Source organism: Carcharhinus amblyrhynchos, chromosome 7 (genome assembly GCF_965287045.1).
Source record: "Carcharhinus amblyrhynchos chromosome 7, sCarAmb.v2.hapA, whole genome shotgun sequence".
NCBI classification, from domain to species: Eukaryota; Metazoa; Chordata; class Chondrichthyes; order Carcharhiniformes; family Carcharhinidae; genus Carcharhinus; species Carcharhinus amblyrhynchos.
Window position 1 is genome coordinate 65583426 of NC_137330.1, and position 24567 is coordinate 65607992.

Genomic DNA, 24567 nt, shown 5'->3' on the forward strand with positions numbered 1-24567 from the left:
TTGTTATATCAGACCACGCGCCATACTCCTTTGACCTGACATTTAGGCCAAAACTAAAGCTCAATCTCTTTGGAGATTTAACACAACTTTGCTATCTAACAAAGATTTTTGCAAATCTATATCCACCAGCATAGATGTTTTTATGAAAACAAATAAATATGATCCTTTGCTCCATCAGTACTATTGGAGACCCTCAAAGTGATCTTTTTGTGGAACATATATTGAAAGAAAATTGGAACAAGAGTTGGAAAATTGAATGTCATCCTCCTTTGACACTCTCCAAAATTCTAGATTTTGGCTTGCTACCTTGTCCTTTGATAGATATATTTAGTGTCGCATCTCTCTAAGATTAAGGCAGATGTCATCACATTTACTTCATTGATAGCCCCATAGGTGGATTATATCAACTTGGAGGTTCCCCCAAGCCACCCACCACTTCAGTCTGGTTGGAAGACTTAACGCTTTTCTTTCTTTGGAGAAGATTAAATATACCACACAAATATCCACTGTGAATTTTTTTTATATCACAAATGGAAGCCTTATGTCTGTTACTTTAAAGAGTTAATTACTGTTAATTTAAATTGTTTTTTTTGTTTGCACAGTTTTTGACTGGGAGGGGGGAGCAGCTATGTCATTGTCCTGTTCTTTGGCTGTCCACCACTCAACTGTTTTTGAAAAATCAATAAAAATATTTTTTTAAAAACTGGACATTCCTGCAAGTCAAGCAATCATTTGATCTTTTTAACATAATTGGCAGTGATATCCTCAACTAATATAGCAAACAGCATGAGGTAACACTACTGAATTTCAGCTAGTTTTCAAAAATTTACATACTCAAAATTGAACATCTTTATTGGGGATAGCTAGACAAAATTTCCACCCATTATGGAGACGTGCTCTGAAACAGACAGATTTCCTGCCTGAGAGTCATTAGAATTTTGAAAGTGGGCTTCACCACTGTTATCAAGGAGACTCCTGCCAGCAGAACCAGCATCTTTAAAATAACAGTAAATGGATGAAAGTGCACACAATTGTAAATAGGCACAGGGCAGAGATGTCTAAATCCACGGAAAATTGCTGGGAAGGCCTGAGGAAAATCTAGGCCTGTAAATCAACTATGAGAATAACTACTTCGAAAATTTAAAATACTTACTTGTTTAATGGAGCTTAATTTCCTCTGATACTCTCCTGATTAATGCATGTGTCTAGAATTCTTTTTTGCACTATTTTAGTGAAATTAACCCATTTCAATTAAATTGGGGAACAATTGTACTTGAATTTTACATCAGCATGTTAATTTCCCCCTGTACTGCATTGATTAAATCCCTAAGTGTTTCATCTATTTGGTCACCCAATCCTTTCATAAACTTTGGAACTTCCCTAATGGCTGTCAAAAAATACATTGTGAAGTACTGAGCCGTACAGATACATGCTCTGTGCTGAATCAGTTCTTACTCAGAACAGTAGTAGACTGCTATGGTCATGACTAGTACACTCAGGGTAGGATGATCCAGGAAGTTTGGGGGGTTGGAAATCAGTCAGCAATTCAACTTACCACTAGGAGCATCAGTAAATTTTTTGCGTGCACACACGTGCGTCTGCACAAATAAGAGCAAAATACTGCAGATGCTGGAAATCTAAAATAAAAACAGAAAATGCTGGATAAACTCAGCAGATATGGCAGCATCTGTGAAGAGAAACAGTTAATATTTCTGGTGGGTAGTGACCAGGATATCAGGTGCAACCATAATTGGTTCCAGACTCATTCAGGGAGAATAAACAATACTAATCCAAGTCTGTTAAGACAGAACTGTTGGGGCTCTCACACACATGTAATGACAATTTAGCGAGTCTCCAAGAGTCACCGACTCCTGCCGGCTTCACAACTTTGCTACATAACAAGGTCTAGCCAAATAAGATGGAAGCCAATCAGCAACTGGGTCCAGTGCAAGACACAATAAAGATGCACTGACCAGGGTTCACGAATCCTTAGGTGTTGAGAGACATGTGTCATCGAGAAACTGGCCCAATTGCGCAAAATCTGCAGAGTGGCTGGAGGTGTGGGGAGGGGAACAATGACTATTGTGTACCACACCACAATTACGGACCAGTTTAGGAGCACAGATGCAAGAGTTTACTACCTGTACCTTTATCCAATGCTTGCAAAAACTGCAGGCATTAGGAATCTTGAAATTTTTAAAAGCAGATCTTCAGAGTTAACCCAACTCTGAAAATCTGGCCCCAAGACTCGCAAGACTAATTTCATTTGATAGGCCTGCTACACTACACAACTTGTACTGACAAATGAAATTATCCTTGCAGCACCAACTCATTTACCTGATGAGACTCCTGGCTCTTTGGCCAAATGATCTCTACCTGCTCCTAAAATTTCTTTTTGCATTCTGGTCTAATTTATTGCCAATTTTCTTCTGTTGAAAATCACATTAGATTTTCAAATTAAACACCTGTTGAAAAAATATAATTTCCCCTGTAATAAATAAATCTGACCATAGTTCTTTTTAGCTTATTGAACTGTGTTATTGAACTTCTTTCTCAATTGCTTTAGCTGAAGCTAAACCAAAAATCCACCTCTTGGACAACTATTTTTTCATTTGCAACAATTTTTTTCTGCTAAAGTTGTACTAGAACATACTCTTCAGTCAGGAAGGCAACGTGCTGTAGCATGGATATATCAAAGAAGCTCTTGTTTGATTCAAATGAAGAAATTTCTTGATTGCCAACCAGTCTTTTCACTTATTTGCCAGACACCCTTCCAGAAACCATTAAAAATTTCTCAAGCACCGCCATTCTTTCGAAGGAAATGGTTAAGAAAGAATTTACAGTTTCAAACTCAGGGTATTACATTTAAGAATCCAGCTCTTTCCACTCTTATTTGGAAACATTCCTCGAACACACCAAATCAAGCTTCACCCATCAGTTAACTTTATTCTTAAAATGGTTTTACCAATTATTTTGGCTGAACTTACCAGCAATCTACAGCAGACCTCTTCTATTTAATGACTAAACTCTTGATTCTAATCCTACAAAGAGCTAGGGCAGAATGAGAGAATGGTGCTCACTTTGAACTTGTTCTCTGTTTTTGAAGGGGTTGGAATGTTGCTCTTCCGTCTGAAAGTAGTGAAATGCTTGCACTGTGGACATGGTTTAGTGCTGGAATCCACCCTGCTGAGCTCCAGGAAGTAACTGTACTTGACAATATCGTCATGAGGCAGATTGGAGATGACAGTGCTTTCCTCCAGGTATTTGCTGCATTCTGTAATGGGGCATTTTATCTCTGCTCTTCCCAGCTGCACCTGCACATAGATAAGACATTGGATTGAAAGGATATATTTATCAACAGAGCTCACTATTTCACTAAGAAAATAAATGGCTGAAAAGGGTAGGCCTGTTATGCTACCCAATTTGCACTGATAGCAAATGAAATTATCCTTGCAGCAGCCACTTGATGATAAAGTGACAGGTCAGTCAACTTGACTAGTGACAGGTAAAATAGTGGCAGGCAAACTGGGACATTATAGCTTGACTGTAACCAGCACAAAGCAAAGCTTGCTACAATGCACCATCTGGGAACACATTAAACAGATTTTTAATATTGAAGTTGACATTCCCATCAGATCTTGCTGGTTTTAAAATACCCTTTGATGCAGATAATGAGCTCATGCAAATACATACATAAAAGAACATGCTGAACTGTTTTTTCTAGGTTAGTAATATTAGCAAAGTTAGCAATATAGTTCTTGGTCACCGAATAGGCAATGGTCTTAAAGAGTAGTATGATCATCCCTTGGTGAGGAAAGATAGCATTAAATCAAATGTGTAAATTTTATTAAATATAAAAGCAAGTCTAATTTAGAAATTTAATTTTTTTTTCCAACGCAATTCCTTAGGTAATGAAATCGTCCATGTCCACATGCAGCAAGACCTGGCCAACATTGAGGCTTAGGCTGATGAATGCTAGATCACATTCATGCCAGGTCATGGCCAACTCCGACAATAAAGAATGTCTAATAACTGTTAAACATTGGAGAATTGACACTAAGAAGCACAGAGGGTTACAAATGATGGTGCTTTATTTAGAGGGTGGTCTTCACTTTAGCAGTTTCCCCACCCCAAGCAACCTGTGACATCATTTCTGAATACATGAATATATTAGTACGCTGACTGCAGCTGCCAAGAAACAATACTAACACATAACATTTCCTTCCCTCTTTAAACTGAACATTCTCAACAAATTCAAACAAGTACAACATGAACAATAATCATTGAACATTAAGTTATAAGTCAGAGAGCCTGGAGGTTGCTGCTTGCGGAACAGTTGACGGTGAATCTCTGGTGTCTTCTTCTTTGCACCGGGTGAAACCTCTGGCATTTTCACCTTTGGACGAATGGCATCAGTGGTTCACTGAGAAAGGCGAGAGAGGAAATTGCTGTGGCATCGACAGAAATCTTTGTATCCTCACTGGCTTCAAGGGGGTTCCCAGAGGATTGGAGAATAGCCAATGTTGTTCCTTTGTTTAAGAAAGGTAGCAAGAATAATCCAGGTTATTACAGGCCGATGAGCCTTACATCAGTGGGAAGGAAATTATTGGAGAGGATTCTTCGATACAGGATTTATTCCCACTTGGAAGTGAGTGGACATATTAGTGAAAGGCAACATGGTTTTGTGAAGGGGAGGGCATGTCTCACGAACTTGGATCAAGTTTTTTGAGGAAGTGACAAAGATGATTGATGAGGGTAGGGCAATGGATGTTGTCTACACGGACTTCAGTAAGGCCTTTGACAAGGTCTCTCATGGCAGACTGGTGCAGAAGGTGGGATCAGAGGCGAGTTGGCAAGGTGGATGCAAAACTGGCTCGGTCAAAGAAGACAGAGGGTAGCAGTGGAAAGATGCATTTCTGAATGGAAGGCTGTGACAAGTGGTGTTCCTCAGGGATCGGTGCTGGGATCTTTGCTGTTTGTTTGGAGGAAAACGTAACTGGATTGATCAGGAAGTTTGCAGTCAACACAAAGTTTGGTGGATTTGCGGATAGTGATGAGGACCATCAAAAGGATATGGTATGATATAGATCAGTTGGAGACTTGGGCGGAGAGACGGCAGTTGGAGTTTAATCCGGACGAATGTGAGGTAATGCATTTTGGAAAGGCTAATACCGATAGGAAATATACAGTGAATGACAGAACCCTTAAGAGTATTGATAGACGAAGGGATCTGGGTGTACAGGTACACAGGTCACTGGAAGAGGCAACGCAGGCGGAGAAGGTAGTCAAGGAGACATATGGCATGCTTGCCCTCATCGACCGGGGTATTGAGTTTAAAAATTGGCAAGTCATATTGTAACTTTATAGAACCTTGGTTAAGCCGCACTTGGAATACAACGTTCAATTCTGGCCGCCACACTACCAGAAGAATGTGGAGGCTTTGGAGAGGATACAGAAAAGATTTACCAGGATGTTGCCTGGTATGGAGGGCATTAGGTACGTAGAGAGGTTGGAGAAACTTGGTTTGTTCTCACTGGAGCAACAGAGGTTGAGGGGAGACCTGATAGAAGTCTACAAGATCATGACAGGCATGGACAGAGTGGACAGTCAGAAGCATTTTCCAAGGGTGGAAGAGTCAATTACTGGGAGGGGGGGGGGGGGGGGGAGGGGGGGTAAGGTTTAAGGTGTAAGGGGCAAGGTTTAAAGGAGATATATGAGGCAGATTTTTTTTTACACAGAGTGGTGGGTGCCTGGAACTCATTGCCAGAGGAGGTAGTGGAAGCAGATATGGTAGTGACTTTTAAGGGGTGTCTTGACAAGTACATGAATAAGATGGGAATAGAGGGATACGGTTCCCAGAAGGGTAGGGGGTTTTAGTTAAGTCGGGCAGCATGGTCGGTGCAGGCTTGGAGGACTGAAGGGCCTGTTCCTGTGCTGTAATTTTAGAACATGGAACATAGAACACTACAGCACAAACAGGTCCTTCAGCCCACAAGTTGCACCGATCACATCTATACCTACCAAGCCATAGAACTATCTGTAACTTCCAATGCCATTAGATCCCACATACTCATCCAGAAGTCATTTAAAAGACCCCAGCGAGTTCGCCTCTACCACCACCGACAGCAGCCGATTCCACTCACTCACCACCCTCTGAGTGAAAAACTTATCCCTAACATCTCCTCTGTACTTGCTTCCCAGCACCTCAAACCTGTGTCCTCGCGGAGCGACCATTTCAGCCCTGGGAAATAGCCTCCGAGAATCCACCCTATCTATTCCTCTCAACATTTTATAAACCTCTATCAGGTCACCTCTCAACCTTCGTCTCTCCAGGGAGAAGAGACCTAGCTCCGTCTACCTATCTTCATAAGGCATGCCTCCCAATCCAGGCAACATCCTTGTAAATCTCCTCTGCACCCTCTCAATAGCTTCCACATCCTTCCTGTAGTGAGGCGACCAGAACTGCACACAGTACTCCAAGTGGGGTCTGACAAGGGTCCTATAAAGTTGCAGCATTACCTCCCGATTCCTAAACTCAATCCCTCTATTAATGAAGGCCAGTACACCATACGCCTTCTTGACCACATCCTCCACCTGCGAGGCCAATTTAAGAGTCCTATGGACCCAGACTCCAAGATCCTTCTGCTGTTCAACCCAGCTAAGACTCCTACCCCTGATATTGTACTCCTGCATCCCGTTGGTCCTGCCACTACATATTTATCTGCGTTGAAGTCCAAATTTTCTTTGCTCTTTGGTTGGTTTGACCAACTTTGACGTTGTAACTAGAGTTTGACATTGTGTTTGGTCTACAGGTGAGATGCTGTTTTCCTCAACAAGCACCTGTCAGCGTTAAGGTTACAGGAAGGTTTTGGTCAGGACTTTATACAGTTGAACGTGGATTTTCAGCAAGTTCCACTTCCAGTGGATCAGTTCTCGTACCAATACCTGGTCCATTTACTTCCTTCAGGTGACATCATCTCTGGTCTGGACAGCATACGAGACAGAGCCAATCTGTGCAAGGATTATGGCAGGAACCCATTTCTATCCTTAGAACTATAGAAATGATACAACATTAAAAAAAAAGAGGGCCATTCAGCCTATCTTGTCCATGCCATCCCAAAGACATCTCTTGCCCTTTCTAAACGCATCTTCTTGCATGTGGCCCATTACCCTACAGCTTACAACATTAAGGTGCAGATACAGCTACTTTTTAAGTAGGTCCAGGGTCTCTGCCTCCACCACCAACTCAGACAACGAATTCCAGACACCCACCAACCTCAAAGTAAGTTTTTCCTATGAAGCAACTCTTTGCCAAAACTCCTTACTCTTGGTGGTTCTCTCTGTTCTTGTTATATGATTTCATTTTTTGAGATTTCATTAAGCCAAATTCCTACCCCCAACCTACCCTCAGAGTGCATTTGAGAATCAACCACATAGCTGTGCGCTGTGGATCTGGAGTCACATGTTGACCAGACTGGGTAAGCAGGGCAGCAGGATTTTTATGACAATGTTTTCATGTCTTCATTAGGCTTTTAATTCTACAAGTCTTTGTTATAGCCACAAATTGGACAACTGATTCTCCCTCTTCCCAATTTATTTTGTGGAAACTGAAACACTCTGCAACCACCAAAGACTTCTGCGAAAAATGTGCTTGCAAATATCTATGGATTGTCCATGATTTAGTGCCTGGCTTCTTCAATGACCTGCAAATTTGTATGAAAAACAGTTGTTTTTTGTTGCTGGTGTGCGAGTATCGCTGACCATTTTTGCCCAGTCTTAATTGTCCTCAAGAAGCCATCTTCTAGAATTGCTATAGTCTGTATAGTGAAGCTAGATCAAACATTTTTCTCCCATTACATTCAGGAAACTGGCACCCTGATATCTTCAAGTGTTTTGCTTGCCTATACAAAATACTGTCTTCTTGACGGCAATGAAGGCTGGGCAAAAATGGTCAGTAATACCCACACACCATCAACAAATAAAACAATTGTTTTTCATACAAATCTGCAGGTCAAAACATTCAGCTTTTCTTCAAATAAAAGGACAAAGGTTAGAAAGCAGAAATTATAGCAGAGAATGTGGAAGTGCAGATTAGGCAAGTCAGTATTTGAAAGAGAAAGACAGACAATCTTAACAATGTGCCTCAGAACTAGCTTCTATTTTAAACTAAATTCAGAGTCACAGGAACTGCAAGGGGAACACATTTCCAAAAACAACAAACACGGAATGTGACCTCTCTATGGAACGCAAGTACACCAAAATACTTCAAAAGATCAGTTGGTTCCTGAGTAGTTCACATCCATGGTTGGAAGTGCTTACAAACATGAAATTCCTGCCAGTAATAACACGAGGCATAAAGAAGCTAACATGGCCTGCTAAAATCTTTAAATAAAATGTTCTTTGATGGGATTCTTTCCCTGGTCTAATTTTACAGCATACTTTAAGAATCTTGACAGTGCTAGCTTAATTCTCAAAAACACAAATAAAGCAAATTCTACTCTGAGCAGACTCAATTCAAGAAAAGGCAAAGCTGAAATAAAAATCAAAATGTTACTGGAATATTTTATATGTATTTTTACTGAAAAGGGAGTCTATGGGTGGTTGGAGGGCAAACTAATGGAAAGGGAATATTTGTGAAAGTTAAAAAGTGGTGGCACAATGGTTAGCATCCTGCCACAGAGTGCCAGCGCTACAAATAACAAACATCTACATCATTGATATATACACTTGCTGGACTTTGGTGGTGAAGTACCACAAACTCAAAGTCTAAATGTAATGGGGACAAAGCAGACAGACAAAACAGCATTGCACTTTTTGCTAAGTAACCTGCCAGTAAATAAACTTTGATCAGTAAATTAGTAACAAAATCAAATTTTAAAAGTTTATAACCCCACATTCTTATACTTTCCAGTATTCATTTGTGGTTGCCTGTCAAAGATTTTACTATAGAATCAAACAAGTCAAGGAAGCACTGTAAACTTTGAAGTCATCCAAAACTCTGCTACCATATCCAAGCTCACAATAAATCCCATTTACCCATCACGCCTGTGCTTGCTGACCTATGCTGGCTCCAAATAATGCTGAGCTTCAAAAATTTTAATTCTTGTTTGCAAATCCCTCCATGGCCTCACCTTTTCCAATCTGTGTAATCCAAACCAGCTCCATAACCCTTTGAGATGTATGCACTCCTCTAATTCCAAGCATCCATGAAATTATCGCTCCATTATGGGTGGTCATGCCTTAAACTGCCTAGGCCGCTAACTGGCTGGGGAAGCATGCAAAATCCAGCAGGTGGCCTTGTTTTCGCCTATACACCCACCTCCGACTTGTCTAAAATTTTACAAGAGACGGGGAGATGGCCTGTGGCTTATTTACTCTTGGATCTGTTGAGATCAATTACCGGCCACTTAAGAGCCTCATCCCACCACACGTGGTATTTGCTACAAGAGGAGAAGGGCTTGCCATCTGGGAAACCCAGCAGCTTCAGCTACTTGGGTTGGTGCCAAGCAAACAGAGGAGAACATACATGCCCAAAGGGCCAGAGGCAGAGGCAATCATTCTCCCACCCCATCCTCCACTCCCACCAAGGTCATCCCCTCACCCACAGCAACTTTGTCGTCTCTTAGCTGCCGTCTGAAAAGGCCCAGCAAACCATCCAGTTCAAGGGCAATTAGAGATGGTTTTGCCAGCGATGCACACATTCCGTGAATAAATAACCCAACCACCCCCCTCCCATTTTGAGCAGTCCCAACGGTGAACGTATCACCATGGAAGAAATGCAGTACTGTAACTGAATTTTACAATAGCATCACTAATTTAAATGGTTCAATGAATACCTGATGAGAGGGGTTCAGCAAAACTTCCGTTCCTGTAATAGTTTATTCTTAAAACTACCAGAGTCAGGTGGTTGGCTGTGATAAAGACTGTTTCTGTGAAACTTAGTATTTTTATCCAAAATTTTGTTACAACTCAGTGAAAAAAAACTCACCTTATTTCAACTCATCCAGCTAAACATTTTGAAGACAGAAGTCACTAACTCAGCCCCTGCTAGAAACTATGCTCACTTCCACTAATTCCATCCTTCTCTTGGCACCATCTGCAAGCACAGCCTCCCGCTCAATATAAAGCCGTACCTGGCCTTTATAATTGCTTCACTGCCCACATTTCTCTCTGTTGCCAACTCCTATCCCAACCTCAATCCATCCACCACTGAAACTCCAGCATATGTTTTGCCACTACCAGCCACAAAAGGCCTGATTCTCCCAAAAATATTCTAAGTGCTGAATTTGCAGAAAACTGGTGTAAATCATGACTGTTTTTGTGAGAATTCAGACTCAAATCTTCCACACACTGTGCAATGTAGAGCTCACAATCATGAATATCATTAAAGGTTCAGGGGCAGGGCCTATTCACACCGGACTTTGACAGTTCTGGAGCTTTGTGCATGCACAGTGGCCCCGATCTGACAGCCTGCAGTTTTGCTCCCTAGCTGGCCAGCCTGGGATCTCCTCAGTGCTGCACCTCCAACCCCCCTGCCTGGTTGAGCCCCCCCCCGACCATTCCCAGGCCAGGTCCCCACTCCCCCTCTTCCCCGTGAGAGACAGACAGACAACCACTCCCCCACCTCAATCACTGGCCTCCCTTCATCCCTGACCGATCCCCATGCAGAGTAGCAGCGGGACCCTGCCCGCCCATGGAGGAGAATGGCAGCGGGACCCATCCCCCACCACCACCCCTCATGCAGAGTGGCAGCAGGACACCCCCGCCCCCCCCCATGCAGAGTGGCAGCAGGACCCTCCCCCCCCCCGCCCCCCGTCCATGGAAAACGGCAGCGGGACCCTCCCCCCCCCGTCCATGGAAAACGGCAGCGGGACCCTCCCCCCTCTCCATGGAAAACGGCAGCAGGACCCTCCCCCCCGCCCATGGAGAATGGCAGCAGGGACCCTCCCCCCCCGCCCCTGGAGAATGGCAGCGGGATCCCCCCCCCAACCCCCGCCCATGGAGAATGGCAGCGGGATTGACCCCCACCCACAGAGAATAGCAGCAGCAGGATTCCCCCCCCCACACCCGCCCATGGAGAACGGCAGCGGGACTCCCCCCCTCCACCCCACAGAGAATGGCAGCGGGTCCCCCCGCACTGATTGCCCCTAATCTCTGCCCACAATAGGCCCGTCCTTTGGCACTGCCAAGGTGCCCCCAGGCATGGGCACATTGCATCTTGGGCAGTGGCAAGGGTACAGGCTGGCACTGCCAGGGTGCCCATGCCCAGGGGGCACCATCCCTCATCTGACTCCCTGTGGGTCTCCCACCAGCTCCCCAAGTGTGGGGAGTACTCTAAATCCTGCCGGACAGAAATACTCCTGGTGGGGTGGGAGATGCTATCGGGCCCAGAGAATTCAGTCCCGGGCCTGATAATGACATTTAAATTAAAATCAGATTAAAGTAACTTACCTGGTCTTCCCACTGGTTTCTAGTGTGGTCTCGACCACATATGCTCTCTGCCAGTGGTATCTGCGCATGCGCAAATCCTGTGAAATGGCCGATACAGGTATCTCCCAACCTGACAGTCCACAACACATCTGAAACAATGTGGCATGTAGAAATTCGGACTCACTTGAACCATGCCCAGGTCTGCCTATGGAATTGAGTGGAAACCACCAGCAAACCTGGACTCCAGAACATCACAGGTAGATCTTCCAGATTCCAGAATTTGACTGAGTTTTTTGAAGGGGTAACCAAGAAGGTAGATGAGAGCAGCTGATTTTGTCTACATGGACTTTAACAAGACCTTTGACAAGGTACCACATAGTAGGTTGTTGCAGAAGGTTAAGTCTCACAGAATCCAGGGTGGGGTAGTCAAATGGATACAAAATTGGCTTGATGACAGAAGACAGAGTGGTTGTAGAGGGTTGTTTTTCAAACTGGAGACCTGTGACCAGCGGTGTGCCTCAGGGATCAGTGCTGGGTCCACTGTTATTTGTCATTTATATTAATGATCTGGATGAAAATTTAAGAGGCATGGTTAGTAAGTTTGCAGATGACACCAAGATTGATAGCTTAGTGGACAGTGAAGAAGGTTATCTAGGATTCTAATGGGATCTTGATCAATTGGGCCAGTGGACTGACAAATGGCAGTTGGAGTTTAAGTTAGGTAAATATGAGGTGATGCACGATGGTCGATGGAACCAAGGTTATTGGTAAGGTGTTGTGAAGAGTTATAGAACAGAGTGATCTAGGGGTACAAGTTCATAGCTCCTTGAAGGTGGAGTCACAGCTGGGCAGAGTGGTGAAGGCGGCATTCGGCATGCTTGGTTTCATTGGTCAAAACATTGAGGACAGGAGTTGGGACGCCTTGTTGAAGTTGTGCAAGACATTGGTACGGCCACACTTGGAATACTGTGTACAGTTCTGGTCACCCTATTATAGGAAAGATATTGAACTAGAGAGAGTACAGAAAAAAAATACTAGGCTGCTACTGGGACTTGATAGTTTGAGTTATAAGGAGAGGCTGGATAGACTGGGACTTTTTCCTCTGGACTGTAGGAGGCTTAGGGGTGATCTTATAGAGGTCTATAAAATAAATGAAGGACATTGATCAACAGCATAGTCAATTTCTTTTCCCAAAGGTAGGGACTCTAAAACTAGAGGGGATAGATTTAAGGTATAAAAGGGTCCAGACGAGCAATTTTTTCACATGAGTGTCTGGAACAAGCTGCCAGATGTAGTAGTAGAGGTGGGTACAGTTTTGTCTTTTAAAAAGCATTTAGACAGTTACAAGGGTGAGATGGATTTAGAGGGATATGGGCCAAACGCTGGCAATTGGGACTAGTTTAGGGGTTAAAAAGGGGCAGCATGGACAAGTTGGGCTGAAGGGCATGTTTCCATGCTGTAAACTTCTATGATTCTATGACTCTATTCAGTGGATATCCATTATCCAGTTTCAAAATGTTCCTGGGGTCCATCTTCTCCAGGAGGTCCATCTCCTTTCTTGATGTTGAATGCCTTTTTAATATAGCACCCTGATCTGATGGTAGGACTCATGCTATCGTGCCTTCCCCACAACAGAACAGTGTTAAATGCTCAGGTGCATAACTAGTGAGTTCAGGATTGGAAGCTATGGAGTGGTATTGTGCCAGCACTCACCTGAAAAACATTCCACATTCTAGCCCCTGCCTCAGGACTTAATTCCAAGTGGAGAATTACATCCATAGTTTGTGGTAATAATTTTTTGATTTATTGTGGAAACATAATTTATTTTCCTAAAATTACTATTTCTATGTGCCGGAGTGCAGTGTTTTGCAATTTCAATGATATATTAATACATAGAAATTTAAAGAGCAGTATGTTGCTGTATCTACTTGGAAAACTATCATGGGAATTAAAATATGGCAAGGAATTGGCTTGAAATACTGCATTTCCATAATAAATTTCTGAAGAGTAAATCCAATCATAACTGAAACATGTCTAAGTTATGTAAGTTAATTTGTTGATTCTAATTTAAGAGCACTGCTGAGGCTCTCTCAGCTTTATTGAGCAAATGATTTTTCTGGTACGATGCTGGATAAATTACTGAAGTTTTCACAGTCACAACTACATTAAATTTGAGTCAATGATTAGAAGCATAGGGCAAAACAAAATACAATTTAACCAAGTGAAGGCTTTGCAAAGCAGCATTCAAATATTTGCTTTTTAATGACGATGGTAACTGACACTGTTGAGAAAGAATACCTTAAGCTGGCCTGGTATCATGGAGACAATTTAACTCAAGGGCCTCAGGAGTTACCACAAATATATTAAATGAATACCAGGTCTGGTACATGGAGAATATGGTTTTGTTATATGCACTCAGTGTGACAAAAGGTCCAGAGGGATCAGATAAAGACCATGTGCTATCAGCCAGGCCAAGTACACACATCTTAGTTTTGCATTAATTCAACACATTTGAGAGTGTGGGTGTGGGGAATAATGTACCCTTCCAATCAAAATGAAACACTGAAGCCAACTATAATGCTATTGGAATTGGAAAATACAACTTCTCCATTTTTAATTATATAATTGGAGTATGGGCGGGGGGGAAATAAGAGAAAATAGAATGCCTAATAGTTTAAAAAAAAGATTTTGAAATATTACATTGAGCCATTTGTTTTTAGCATTGTTCAGAGTAATATAAATTCCTTGACTTACCAATTCAGTTTATATATGTAACACATACATTGGGATTTTTTGATCAATGGTAATGTGTGTGGCGTAAAATGGTGAACTTTTGAAGAAGGCTTATTTCACAAACAAAAAAAAAAGCAAACGGTGGAAATACTCAGTCGGTTTGGCAGAACGTGTGGAGTAAGAAACTGAGTTAACCTTTTAGTCGGTGGCCCTTTGACAGAAGTCAGATTTGAAACATTACTTCTGTTTTTCTCTGAATACATGCTGCCATCCAACGTGCTGACTATTTCTAGCATTTATCATGTTTTTAATTGGATTCCCAGCATCTGCAATATCTTGCTCTTGTATTGTTGTTTGTAGCGGTTTTAAGGTTTGCAACAAAAATATTCAATTAAATTTTCACACAGTTAATGCACTCAAAGCTGAGATTTGGACTGCCCTATTTTGTAAAATAATCACAGCTGTACTGATCCTGAGAACACAGGATTAGTACAACATTGAATAGTTTGCATCATACAGCACTACAAAATGAGTAATTGGATAAGTTTTTGATTAGAAAGTTGCTTGGATTACAATACAAAAAGACCAAATAGCAGTAGATGTTATATATTCTGTATTACTAATTCTTTCATTGGATGGATTTACCAACCTGATTAAAATTACATAATAGGGGTTATTTCTGCTGGTTTCCTCCCCTAGATTCCAACACAATCTGTGCGATATTGGCCAAACCAGCACAAAAGATTGAGAAATTTATGTAGGTGAGTTACACCCCAAGCTATTGATGCTTATGTTTTCTATAATCTTTTACACTGGTTGAAGATCTAATTCACCCGAATCATACCCAAATCTACAGAACTAGCCATGCCAGCCGCATCAAAATTGCAAGATTCTGCTCATTGTATTGGCTTGTGCTCATTTGATGCACAGGTTGTAACAGACAATAAAAAAAATATAATTTAAAAAGTTTTTTCATAAAGGTATAACTTACTAAGGCCTTTGTGCACACAAAAGTATAAACTGATTCGGTATAGCTTTAAAAGCCATTTTCTGAATTTTAAAACTGGTTATGCAACAATGGTGGACTGTACATTTAAAATGCTCATTTTTGGCAACAAACATTTTTAGCTGCATTAATAAAATTTTACTCCTTTTAAATCAAGGAATGGAAAAATCAAATTCCAATATGCTGCATGACTGCCTTGATTCATGAAGGAATTTAAGCTTACAGTCAAGTTTTTTCAAAAGTCACATGCACAAAGTGTAATCTAACCAGTGCTATTCCAATTTCATTTTGAGCACAAATTTCTGATTGCGCTCAAAGCTAAATGCTCATATTCATGAATTGAAATGGATCAAGAAACCCAGGTGTGTATGATACAAAATTAAATGCTTTTTGTTATTAGTTTTAATTTAATAAAAAATCTTTATTTGAAAGTGCCTCCTACTCCATTAAATTCTTTTCCAGGGCCTCTATTTTTGAAACTTTAATTCCCAAGCTTTATTTCCTATAGTCTGTGAGCCTTGAAAACTCAAGCTTGGTATCCCATAATCAATGCTCTTTGATTTACTTCCTCATCTCTACTCCTTACCAGAAATGCAATCATTTCTTTGAAATGTTCTTTAATGTAGACTGAGGAATATACTGCTTTACATAGATTAGAAACAAAGTATTGAGTGGATAATTAATTAAAATCCATCCATTAAGAGGTGCTTAACATAGAACACTACAGCACAAACAGGCCCTTCAGCCCACAAGTTGCGCCGATCACATCAATACCTACCAAGCCATAGAACTATCTGTAACTTCCAATGCCATTAGATCCCATATGCTCATCCAGAAGTCTTTTAAAAGACCCCAACGAGTTCGCCTCTACCACCACCGACGGCAGCCAATTCCACTCACTCACGACCCTGAGTGAAAAACTTCCCCCAAAAATCTCCTCTGTACTTGCTTCCCAGCACCTTAAACCTGTGTCCTCTCGTAGCGACCATTTCAGCCCTGGGAAATAGCCTCTGAGAATCCACCCTATCTATTCCTCTCAACATTTTATAAATCTCTATCAGGTCGCTTCTCAACCCTCGTCTCTCAAGGGAGAGGAGGCCAAGCTCCGTCTACCTATCTTCATAAGGCATGCCTCCCAATCCAGGCAACATCCTTGTAAATCTCCTCTGCACCCTCTCAATAGCTTCCACATCCTTCCTGTAGTGAAGTGATCAGAACTGCGCACAGTACTCCAAGTGGGGTCTGACAAGGGTACTATAAAGTTGCAGCATTACCTCCCGACTCTTAAACTCAATCCCTCGATTAATGAAGGCCAGTACACCATACGCCTTCTTGACCACATCCTCCACCTGCGAGGCCGATTTAAGAGTCCTATGGACCCAGACCCCAAGATCCTTCTGCTCTTCAACCCAGCTAAGACTCCTACCCTTGATATTGTACTCCTGCATCCCGTTGGTCCTGCCAAAATGGACCACTACACATTTACCCGCGTAGAAGTCCATCTGCCACTTCTCCGCCCAGTCTTGCATCCTATCTATGTCACGCTGCAACTTCTGACATCCCTCCAGACTATCCACAACACACCAACCTTCGTATTGTCGGCGAACTTACTAACCTATCCCTCCACTTCCTCATCTAGGTCATTTACGAAAATTACAAACAGCAAGGGCCCTAGAACAGATCCCTGGGGCACTCCACAGGTGACCGACCTCCATGCAGAAAAAGATCCATCCGCAACCAGTCTCTGCCTTCTGCAGGCAAGCCAGTTCTGGATCCACAAGGCCAAAGCCCCTTGGATCTCATGCCCTCTCACCTTCTCAAGAAGTCTTGCATGGAGGACCTTATCAAACACTTTGCTGAAGTCCACGTAAACCACGTCCACCGCTCTTCCTTCGTCAATGTATTCAGTCACATTCTCAAAGAACTCAACTAGGCTCGTAAGGCACAACCTGCCCTTAACAAAGCCGTGCTGACTATTCCTAATCATTCTAAACTTCACTAAATGCTCATAAATCTTGTCCCTCAGAGTCCTCTCCATCAACTTACCAACCACTGAGGTCAGACTCACCGGTCGGTAATTTCCTGGGCTATCCCTGTTCCCTTTCTTGAAAATAGGAACCACATCCGCAATCCTGCAATCCTCCGGAACCTCTCCTGTCTCCATCGACGATGCAAGGATCATCGCCAGGGTCTCTGCAATCACTTCCCTCACCTCCCACAATAGCCTGGGGTACATCCCATCCAGTCTCGGCGACTTATCTATCTTGATAGAGTTTAAAAGTTCCAACACATCCTCTCTCTTAATATCCACATATTCAATCTTTTCAGACTGCCGCAAACCTGTAGTACAACCTCCCAGATCACTTTCCACCGTGAATACCGAGGCAAAGTACTCATTAAGCACCTCTGCCATTTCTTCCGGTTCCACACAGACTTTTCCCCCTTCACCTTTTATTGGTCCTATCCCTTCCCTCTTCATCCTTTTACTTTTCACATATTTGTAGAAGGACTTGGGATTCTCCTTAATCTTACCTGCCAAGGCCTTCTCATGACCCCTTCTGGCTCTCCTAATTTCCTTTTTAAGCTCCTTTCTACAAGCCTTATACGCCTCTAGATCCTTAACATCTCCTTTTATACACCTTTCTTTTCTTCCTGACCAGGTTCACCACAGCCTTCGTGCACCACGGCTCCCACGACCTACTAAGACCGCCTTGTCTCATCGAAACGTTGTTGTGCAGAGCTCCAGTCAAACATTCCTTGAAAATCCGCCACCTTCCTTCAGTACTTTTCCCCAAGAACACCTCCTTCCAGTTTACTCGTCCAATTGTCCACTTGATGTCATCATATTTCCCCTTAATCCAGACAAACACCTTCCTAGCTTGCCTGATCCTATCTCTTTCCAATGCTATCATGAAGGAGATAGAATTATGATCTCCATCCCCGAGATGCTCTCCCACCAAGAGATCCGTCACCCATCCTGGTTCATTAGCCAGCACCAGGTCAAGTACGGCCTCTCCTCTCATAGGCTTATCCACGTACTGTGTCAGGAAACCCTCCTGAACACACCTAACAAACTCCTCCCCATCCAAACCCCTTACCCTAGGGATATTCCAGTCGATGTTTGGGAAATTAAAGTCTCCCATCATGACAACTCTGTTATTACTACATCTCTCTAGGATCTGTTTCCCTATCTGCACCTCAACTTCCCTGTCACTATTGGGCAGCCTATAGAAAACACCCAAAGTTATCAACCTTTTGCTGTTCCTAACTTCCACCCACAGAGACTCTGTAGACAGTCCCCCACAGCATCCACCTTCTCTGCAGCCATGACACTGTCCCTGATCAACAGTGCCACTCCGCCATCTCTTTTGCCCCCCCCTCCCTGTCCTTCCTGAAGCATCTGAATCCGGCACCTGAAGTACCCAGTCCTGTCCCTGAGACATCCAAGTCTCTGTAATGGCCACCACATCACATTCCCAAGCAGCAATCCACGCCCTAAGCGCATCTACTTTGTTCACTACACTCCTGGCGTTAAAGTAGACACACTTCAGACCCTCGGTCTGGGCACTTCCCTTCTCCATTACCCGTCTAACCTCCCTCTCATACTGTCTACAGTCCTTCTCTACCTGGGAGCTAACGTCCTCGCTCTCAGTCTCCTCATCTCTATTCCCTCCCCCCAACCTTTCTAGTTTAAAGCCTCCCCAGTAGCCCTAGCCAATCTCCCCGCCAAGGTGCTATGTAAAAAGTAGGAACTTTTTTGATATTGAACAATTCAACAAGGAGAACAACTTTTCCAATTCCTGGCTTGAGTCACTGTCCATGCAGAGATTGCATGTTGTCCCCGTGTCTGTGTGGGTTTCCTCCAACAGTCTGAAAGGTGTGATGGTTAGGTGTATTGACCATGCTAAATTCTCCGTCAGGTGCCTGAAGGGTGGCAACAAGGGGATTTTCTCAGTAACATCATTGCAGTGTTAATGTAAGCTTATTTGTGACACTAATAAAACTTATAAAGGTCCTCTTAATAGATTATTTTTAATTAATTACCCACCCAATTTTCACTTGATATATTGTTTCTATTTAGGTAATGGACAAGAACAATTTTCCAGGGTCAACAGAATATCCCCGTTGTTCAATGATATTTTGTACATTAATGCTCGAATTCTAAAAGAACTCTATTAACTCAGATCATTAGTGTAAATACTTTGTTCTAATTGTTGATGGCAACGAGACGCAAGAAGGATTATTATGGTCTCAGCTAAACTAAAATAAATATTCTCAAAATATAGCAAATTTTATGGGTCTCTTAATTGTACAAAAGAGACTTCAACTCCAGACAGCCATTTTAGAAGAATAGGCTGATGATTTGGGGCTGCTCTGGAACACAAACCAGTAAATTGCAAAGACAAAAATCGCAATTTATAGTTTTTTTTTCAAATCTAGATGATATTTCAAGGCCCAGGAATAAATTTTGCCATGAGCATCAGGGGTCCAAGAGGGATAATTTCCAGGTTGTAAAGAGGAGTCTTTGCTTTCATGCTCTCAGTAGTTTCACCATTTGACTCAGGCACAACTGATAAAGTTGGTTCTTCTTCTGCTTCTACAGGTGCTGTGGCATCAAATGGTTTCGCATCTGCGTTCAACTCAATCGTGATCGTAGGTTCAGGGCTCTTTTTGAAAATGAGGATTTGATCTGTGCGCCTTCTCCGAACTCTCTCCATCAGTTTGTATCATAAGAAATTTGAAAGTATTGTAGCAGGTACCCACTTGTCATTTGAAAATGTAGTTTCTCAGCAATTGTTCTCCTTGGTCAAAGCTTCTTAGTTTTGATGTCTGTTCATGCGAGTAACTTGGTTTTGTTGTTGATCTACTATGGCAGAAGTGGTAGATGGTAAAAGCAAATCAAATTTGGTTCTCAACTTCCTCTTTAAAAACAATTTTTCCAGCAAGTTTTGGATTCTCATATGGGCTATGTTTCCATAGAATGCGAAAAAGTTGTTTACGCTTTGGGCTATCAGTCCTTCGTCTCTGATGCTTTAATTGCATTCTTTAAATGACTATAACAACCTCTCCATCAATCCATTACTGGAAGTATGAGAGATGCAGTTCTCACATATTATATGCTGAGATAATTCATGAAGTCTGTTGACCTAAACTGAGTTCTGTCATCACTAAGTAATTGCTCTGGGCTACCAAATCATGCAAATACTTTGTTGAGTCGTTTGATTGTCTTTTCAGTAGTCATCAACTTCATCATCATGATTTCAGGCCATTTGGAATATGTATTCACTAGGAGGAGAAACATGTACACCTCAATTGGTCCTGCAATGTCAATATGAATGCTTGGCAAGGTTGTCGCAGCCAATCCCATGGGTGAAGTGATTGAAGAGGTGAGTAGCACAAGTCTGCCACTGTCCTACTTTTTCTTCAATTGAAGAGTCTAGTCCTGACCACTCAGAAAATAACTCCGAGTTCTTTCATGCATGCAACCCCTGGATGTCCTTCATATACAACTCCAGAAGTATGTAGGCATGATTACATTGATCCCCCATAACACAGTACTCAATTTTGTATCACTAACTCAAGTTCCCTTGTTTGGTAATGGCTTGGATTCCTCCTCTGTCTATACAATGCTATCCCTTTCAAGATCATGTCCATGATCTTCCACATCATCAGATCTGATCTAGTGTGTCTTGGCACTTGAGAAACTGTAATAGGTACCCTATCAACCTGGGAAAGCACGAGGTGTTCACAAAGTTCTCCTGTGATTCAGCTTTGTCTCAAATTGGTAGACAGCATACAGCATCAGCATTCGCAAGTTGCTCAGATTTTCTAACTTTTGTCTCGTAAATATGCTTGATAAAACAAGGGACCATTTCTTCAAATGACTCACAGCTAGATGGTATTCCTTTGTATGGATCAAAGATCAGCATTAAAGATCTGTGGTATGGGATACTGGTTGACACACAGTACTGGGTTTAATTGTCACCACAAATTCTTAGAGCCATCTAGTTTAATGACAGGGACGACTGAAGTTCCCAATCACTTGTGGTTACAACCTGATCACTCCATGTTTGGTTCCATTTCAATTTTTGACTTGATAGCTGAAGGCACAGTTCTTGCCTTGAAGCGTTTTGGAGAACCATCAGGTTTTATCTTAAATCGCACATCAACTTCCCCTCAATTATTTTCAAATATGTTTCCTGTAATGTGTTCTTTCCATCAACCAGTTGATTAATTGCTTGCCAATTCAGTTTGATTGGGTTCAACTACGCTCTTCCAAAACGTGCAGAAAAATTTCCTTCACACCATATAATGACAATTTTCCAGATTCCTTCACTAGAACCACCTCTTCCATGCAAGCTCTCAGGATTATATCAGACTGTTTTGATGGTACATTAAGACTTTGTTGACATACATTTTCAGAAGTAAGAGATGAATGGCTCCCGTATCTACTTCCATTTAATTTCATTCCCATTCAGTTTTGGATCGATCCAAAATCTGTGCGTTGCCTCGCGTCAAAAATACACTGGTTTTAGTTGAGTTCCACAGACATCGGATCTTTCTGGGAACCTTCAAGACAATGTCTCGATTTGGGTGCTTTCTTGCATTTACACTTCTATGAGGTTTGAGGATTCTGTTGGGTCCAATACATCTGTTGTTTGACATTTCTTGCCACAATTACGACATTTATTTTCTCAACACAATATTTCTGCGGAGAGTGCCCCACCTAGACACACCTATGGCATGCTTGCGTGTGGAGGGGTTTTCTTTTCCAAGTATTCATCATACATTTTGCTGCTAGCTCTGATTTTGGAGGCTTCTTTAGCCAATTCAATGGACACTGCAATCTCAACAGCACTTTCAGAGAGCAATTGAATTCAATTGTCTTACTGTCCACCAAGAAGTCTGTCTCACAGAACATCTTTAAGGGTTGGGCCAAACTCAGAATTCTTTACTAGTTTCTGTTGTACAGCTGCAAATTGTGGAATATTTTCACCCTCTTCTTGGCTCCATTGATGCAGTCCGAATCTCTATCCTTTGACAGAAGGTTTGGGTGCGAAACATTCATCAAGGGTTTTAGTCAATTCCTCATCAGCTTTTGTACCAAGTTTGGCAGGACTTTGTATTAGAGTGAAGCTTTTCCATCATACTACACTCAGGAAAGTTGCTACTTTAATTTCATCCAGTATTCTGTTTGCAGCAAGTGATAAATTTATTCCGATGGTCAAAAAGGACCATAGGAGGAGAGGTAATAAGCCGTGGATAATGAAGGAGGTGAAGGAAAGTGTTAAATTAAAAGCGGAGGCGTTTAGAGTAGCTAAGAGTAGTGGGCGAGAAGAGGATTGGGAGAGGTTTAAATGTCAACAAAGATTGACAAAGAAGTTGATAAAGAAGGGTAGGAGAAACTATGAAGCTGGGCTAGCGCTTAATATAAAAAAGATAGCAAGAGTTTTTATAAATATATAAAAAGGAAGAGGCTGGCTAGGGTGAACGTTGGACCCTTAGAGGATGAGAAGGGGGACTTAGTGGTAGGGGATGGGGAAATGGCTGAGGTCTTGAATAACTTTTGTGTTTCGGTCTTCACGGAGGAGGACGTGAATAATTTGCCGGGTGTTAGAGATGGAAAGGTGGTAGGACTGGAGGGTCTCAATGACATTATTGTTACTAGAGAGGCGGTGCTCGACAGACTGGAGGGACTGATTGTGGACAACTCCCCAGGACCGGATGGAATGCATCCGAGGGTTCTGAAAGAAATGGCGGAGGTGATAGTGGATGCCTTGGTGGTTATTTTCCAAACGCCGCTGGATTCCGGGGAAGTGCCGGAAGATTGGAAAACGGCTAATGTTACGCCGTTGTTTAAGAAGGGTGCCAGGCAAAAGGCAGGGAATTATAGGCCGGTTAGTTTAACGTCTGTTGTAGGTAAAATGTTAGAATCCGTCATCAAGGAGGAAATAGCGAGGCATCTTGAGGGGAATTGCTTGATAGAGCAGACACAGCATGGTTTCGTTAAGGGGAAGTCGTGTCTGACAAATTTACTGGAGGTCTATGAGGATGTGTCTAGGGCGGTGGATAGGGGAGAGCCGGTGGATGTGGTCTTCCTTGATTTTCAGAAGGCATTTGACAAGGTAGCTCACAAGAGGTTATTGCAGAAGGTCAGGGGACATGGAGTTGGGGGTAGGGTGTTAGCGTGGATAGAGAATTGGTTGTCAAATAGGAGGCAGAGAGTGGGGGTCAATGGGTGCTATTCGGATTGGCGGTTGGTGACGAGTGGAGTGCCCCAGGGGTCAGTGCTGGGGCCTCAGCTATTTACCATTTATATAGATGATCTGGAGGAGGGAACCGAGTGTATGGTGTCGAAATTTGCTGATGACACCAAGATTGGGGGAACGGCAAATTGCGCGGAGGGTGTGGAGAGTCTGCAGAAGGATCTAGATAGGCTGGGCAAATGGGCCAGGAACTGGCAAATGGAATTTAATGTTGGCAAGTGCGAGGTGGTCCACTTTGGTAGGAATAATGGTAGGAAGGATTAGAACATAAGAATATAAGAAATAGGAGCAGGAGTAGGCCATCTGGCCCCTTGAGCCTGCCCCGCCATTCACGAAAAACTGCAGCCGGCAACGGTGCAGAGGGACCTCGGGGTCCTTGTGCACGAGTCATAAAAACCCAGCTTGCAGGTGCCGCAGGTGGTCAGGAAGACGAATGGGATGCTGGCCTTCATAGCGAGGGGGATTGAATATAAAAGTAGGGAGGTCTTGCTGCGGCTGTATAGGGCACTGGTGAGGCCGCAGCTGGAGTACTGTGTGCAGTTTTGGTCCCCGTACTTACGCAAGGATATTTTGGCCTTGGAGGGAGTGCAGAGGAGGTTTACTAGGCTGATGCCGGAGTTGAGGGGGTTGAGCTATGAGGAGAGGCTGAATAAACTAGGCTTGTACTCGTTAGAGTTTAGAAGAATGAGGGGAGATCTCATTGAGACATATAAGATGATGAATGGGATGGATAGGAGAGAGGTGGAGAGACTCTTCCCGCTTAGAAAGGACAGTAGGACTAGGGGGCACAGCCTCAAAATAAAGGGGGGGGGGGTGCGGTTTAGAACGGAGTTGAGGAAGAACTTCTTCACTCAAAGGGTGGTGAATCTCTGGAATTCTCTGCCCGTTGAAGAGGTGGAGGCTGCCTCGCTAAATATTTTTAAGACGCGGGTTGATGGGTTTTTGATAAGCGAGGGGATTAAGGGTTATGGGGAGAGGGCAGGAATGTGGAACTGAGCCATGACAGATCAGCCATGATCTTATTGAATGGCAGGGCAGGCTCGAAGGTCTAGATGGCCTACTCCTGCTACTATTTATGTTCTTATATTGAAATCTCTTCATAGGTACTCCGTGATTCCACATTCTCATTGA

The 24567-nt window shown here is 42.8% G+C and overlaps 1 protein-coding gene across 1 annotated transcript in view; it reads right to left on the reverse strand.

Annotated features, from left to right (window-relative positions):
- Positions 1-24567, reverse strand: part of rnf217 (ring finger protein 217) — a 107442-nt gene that overhangs the window by 43121 nt on the left and 39754 nt on the right. Inside the window, exon 2 of the mRNA XM_080192520.1 lies at positions 3081-3314. Within this exon, the coding sequence (XP_080048646.1) occupies positions 3081-3314 (234 nt within the window). The remainder of the gene's footprint in view (positions 1-3080; positions 3315-24567) is intronic.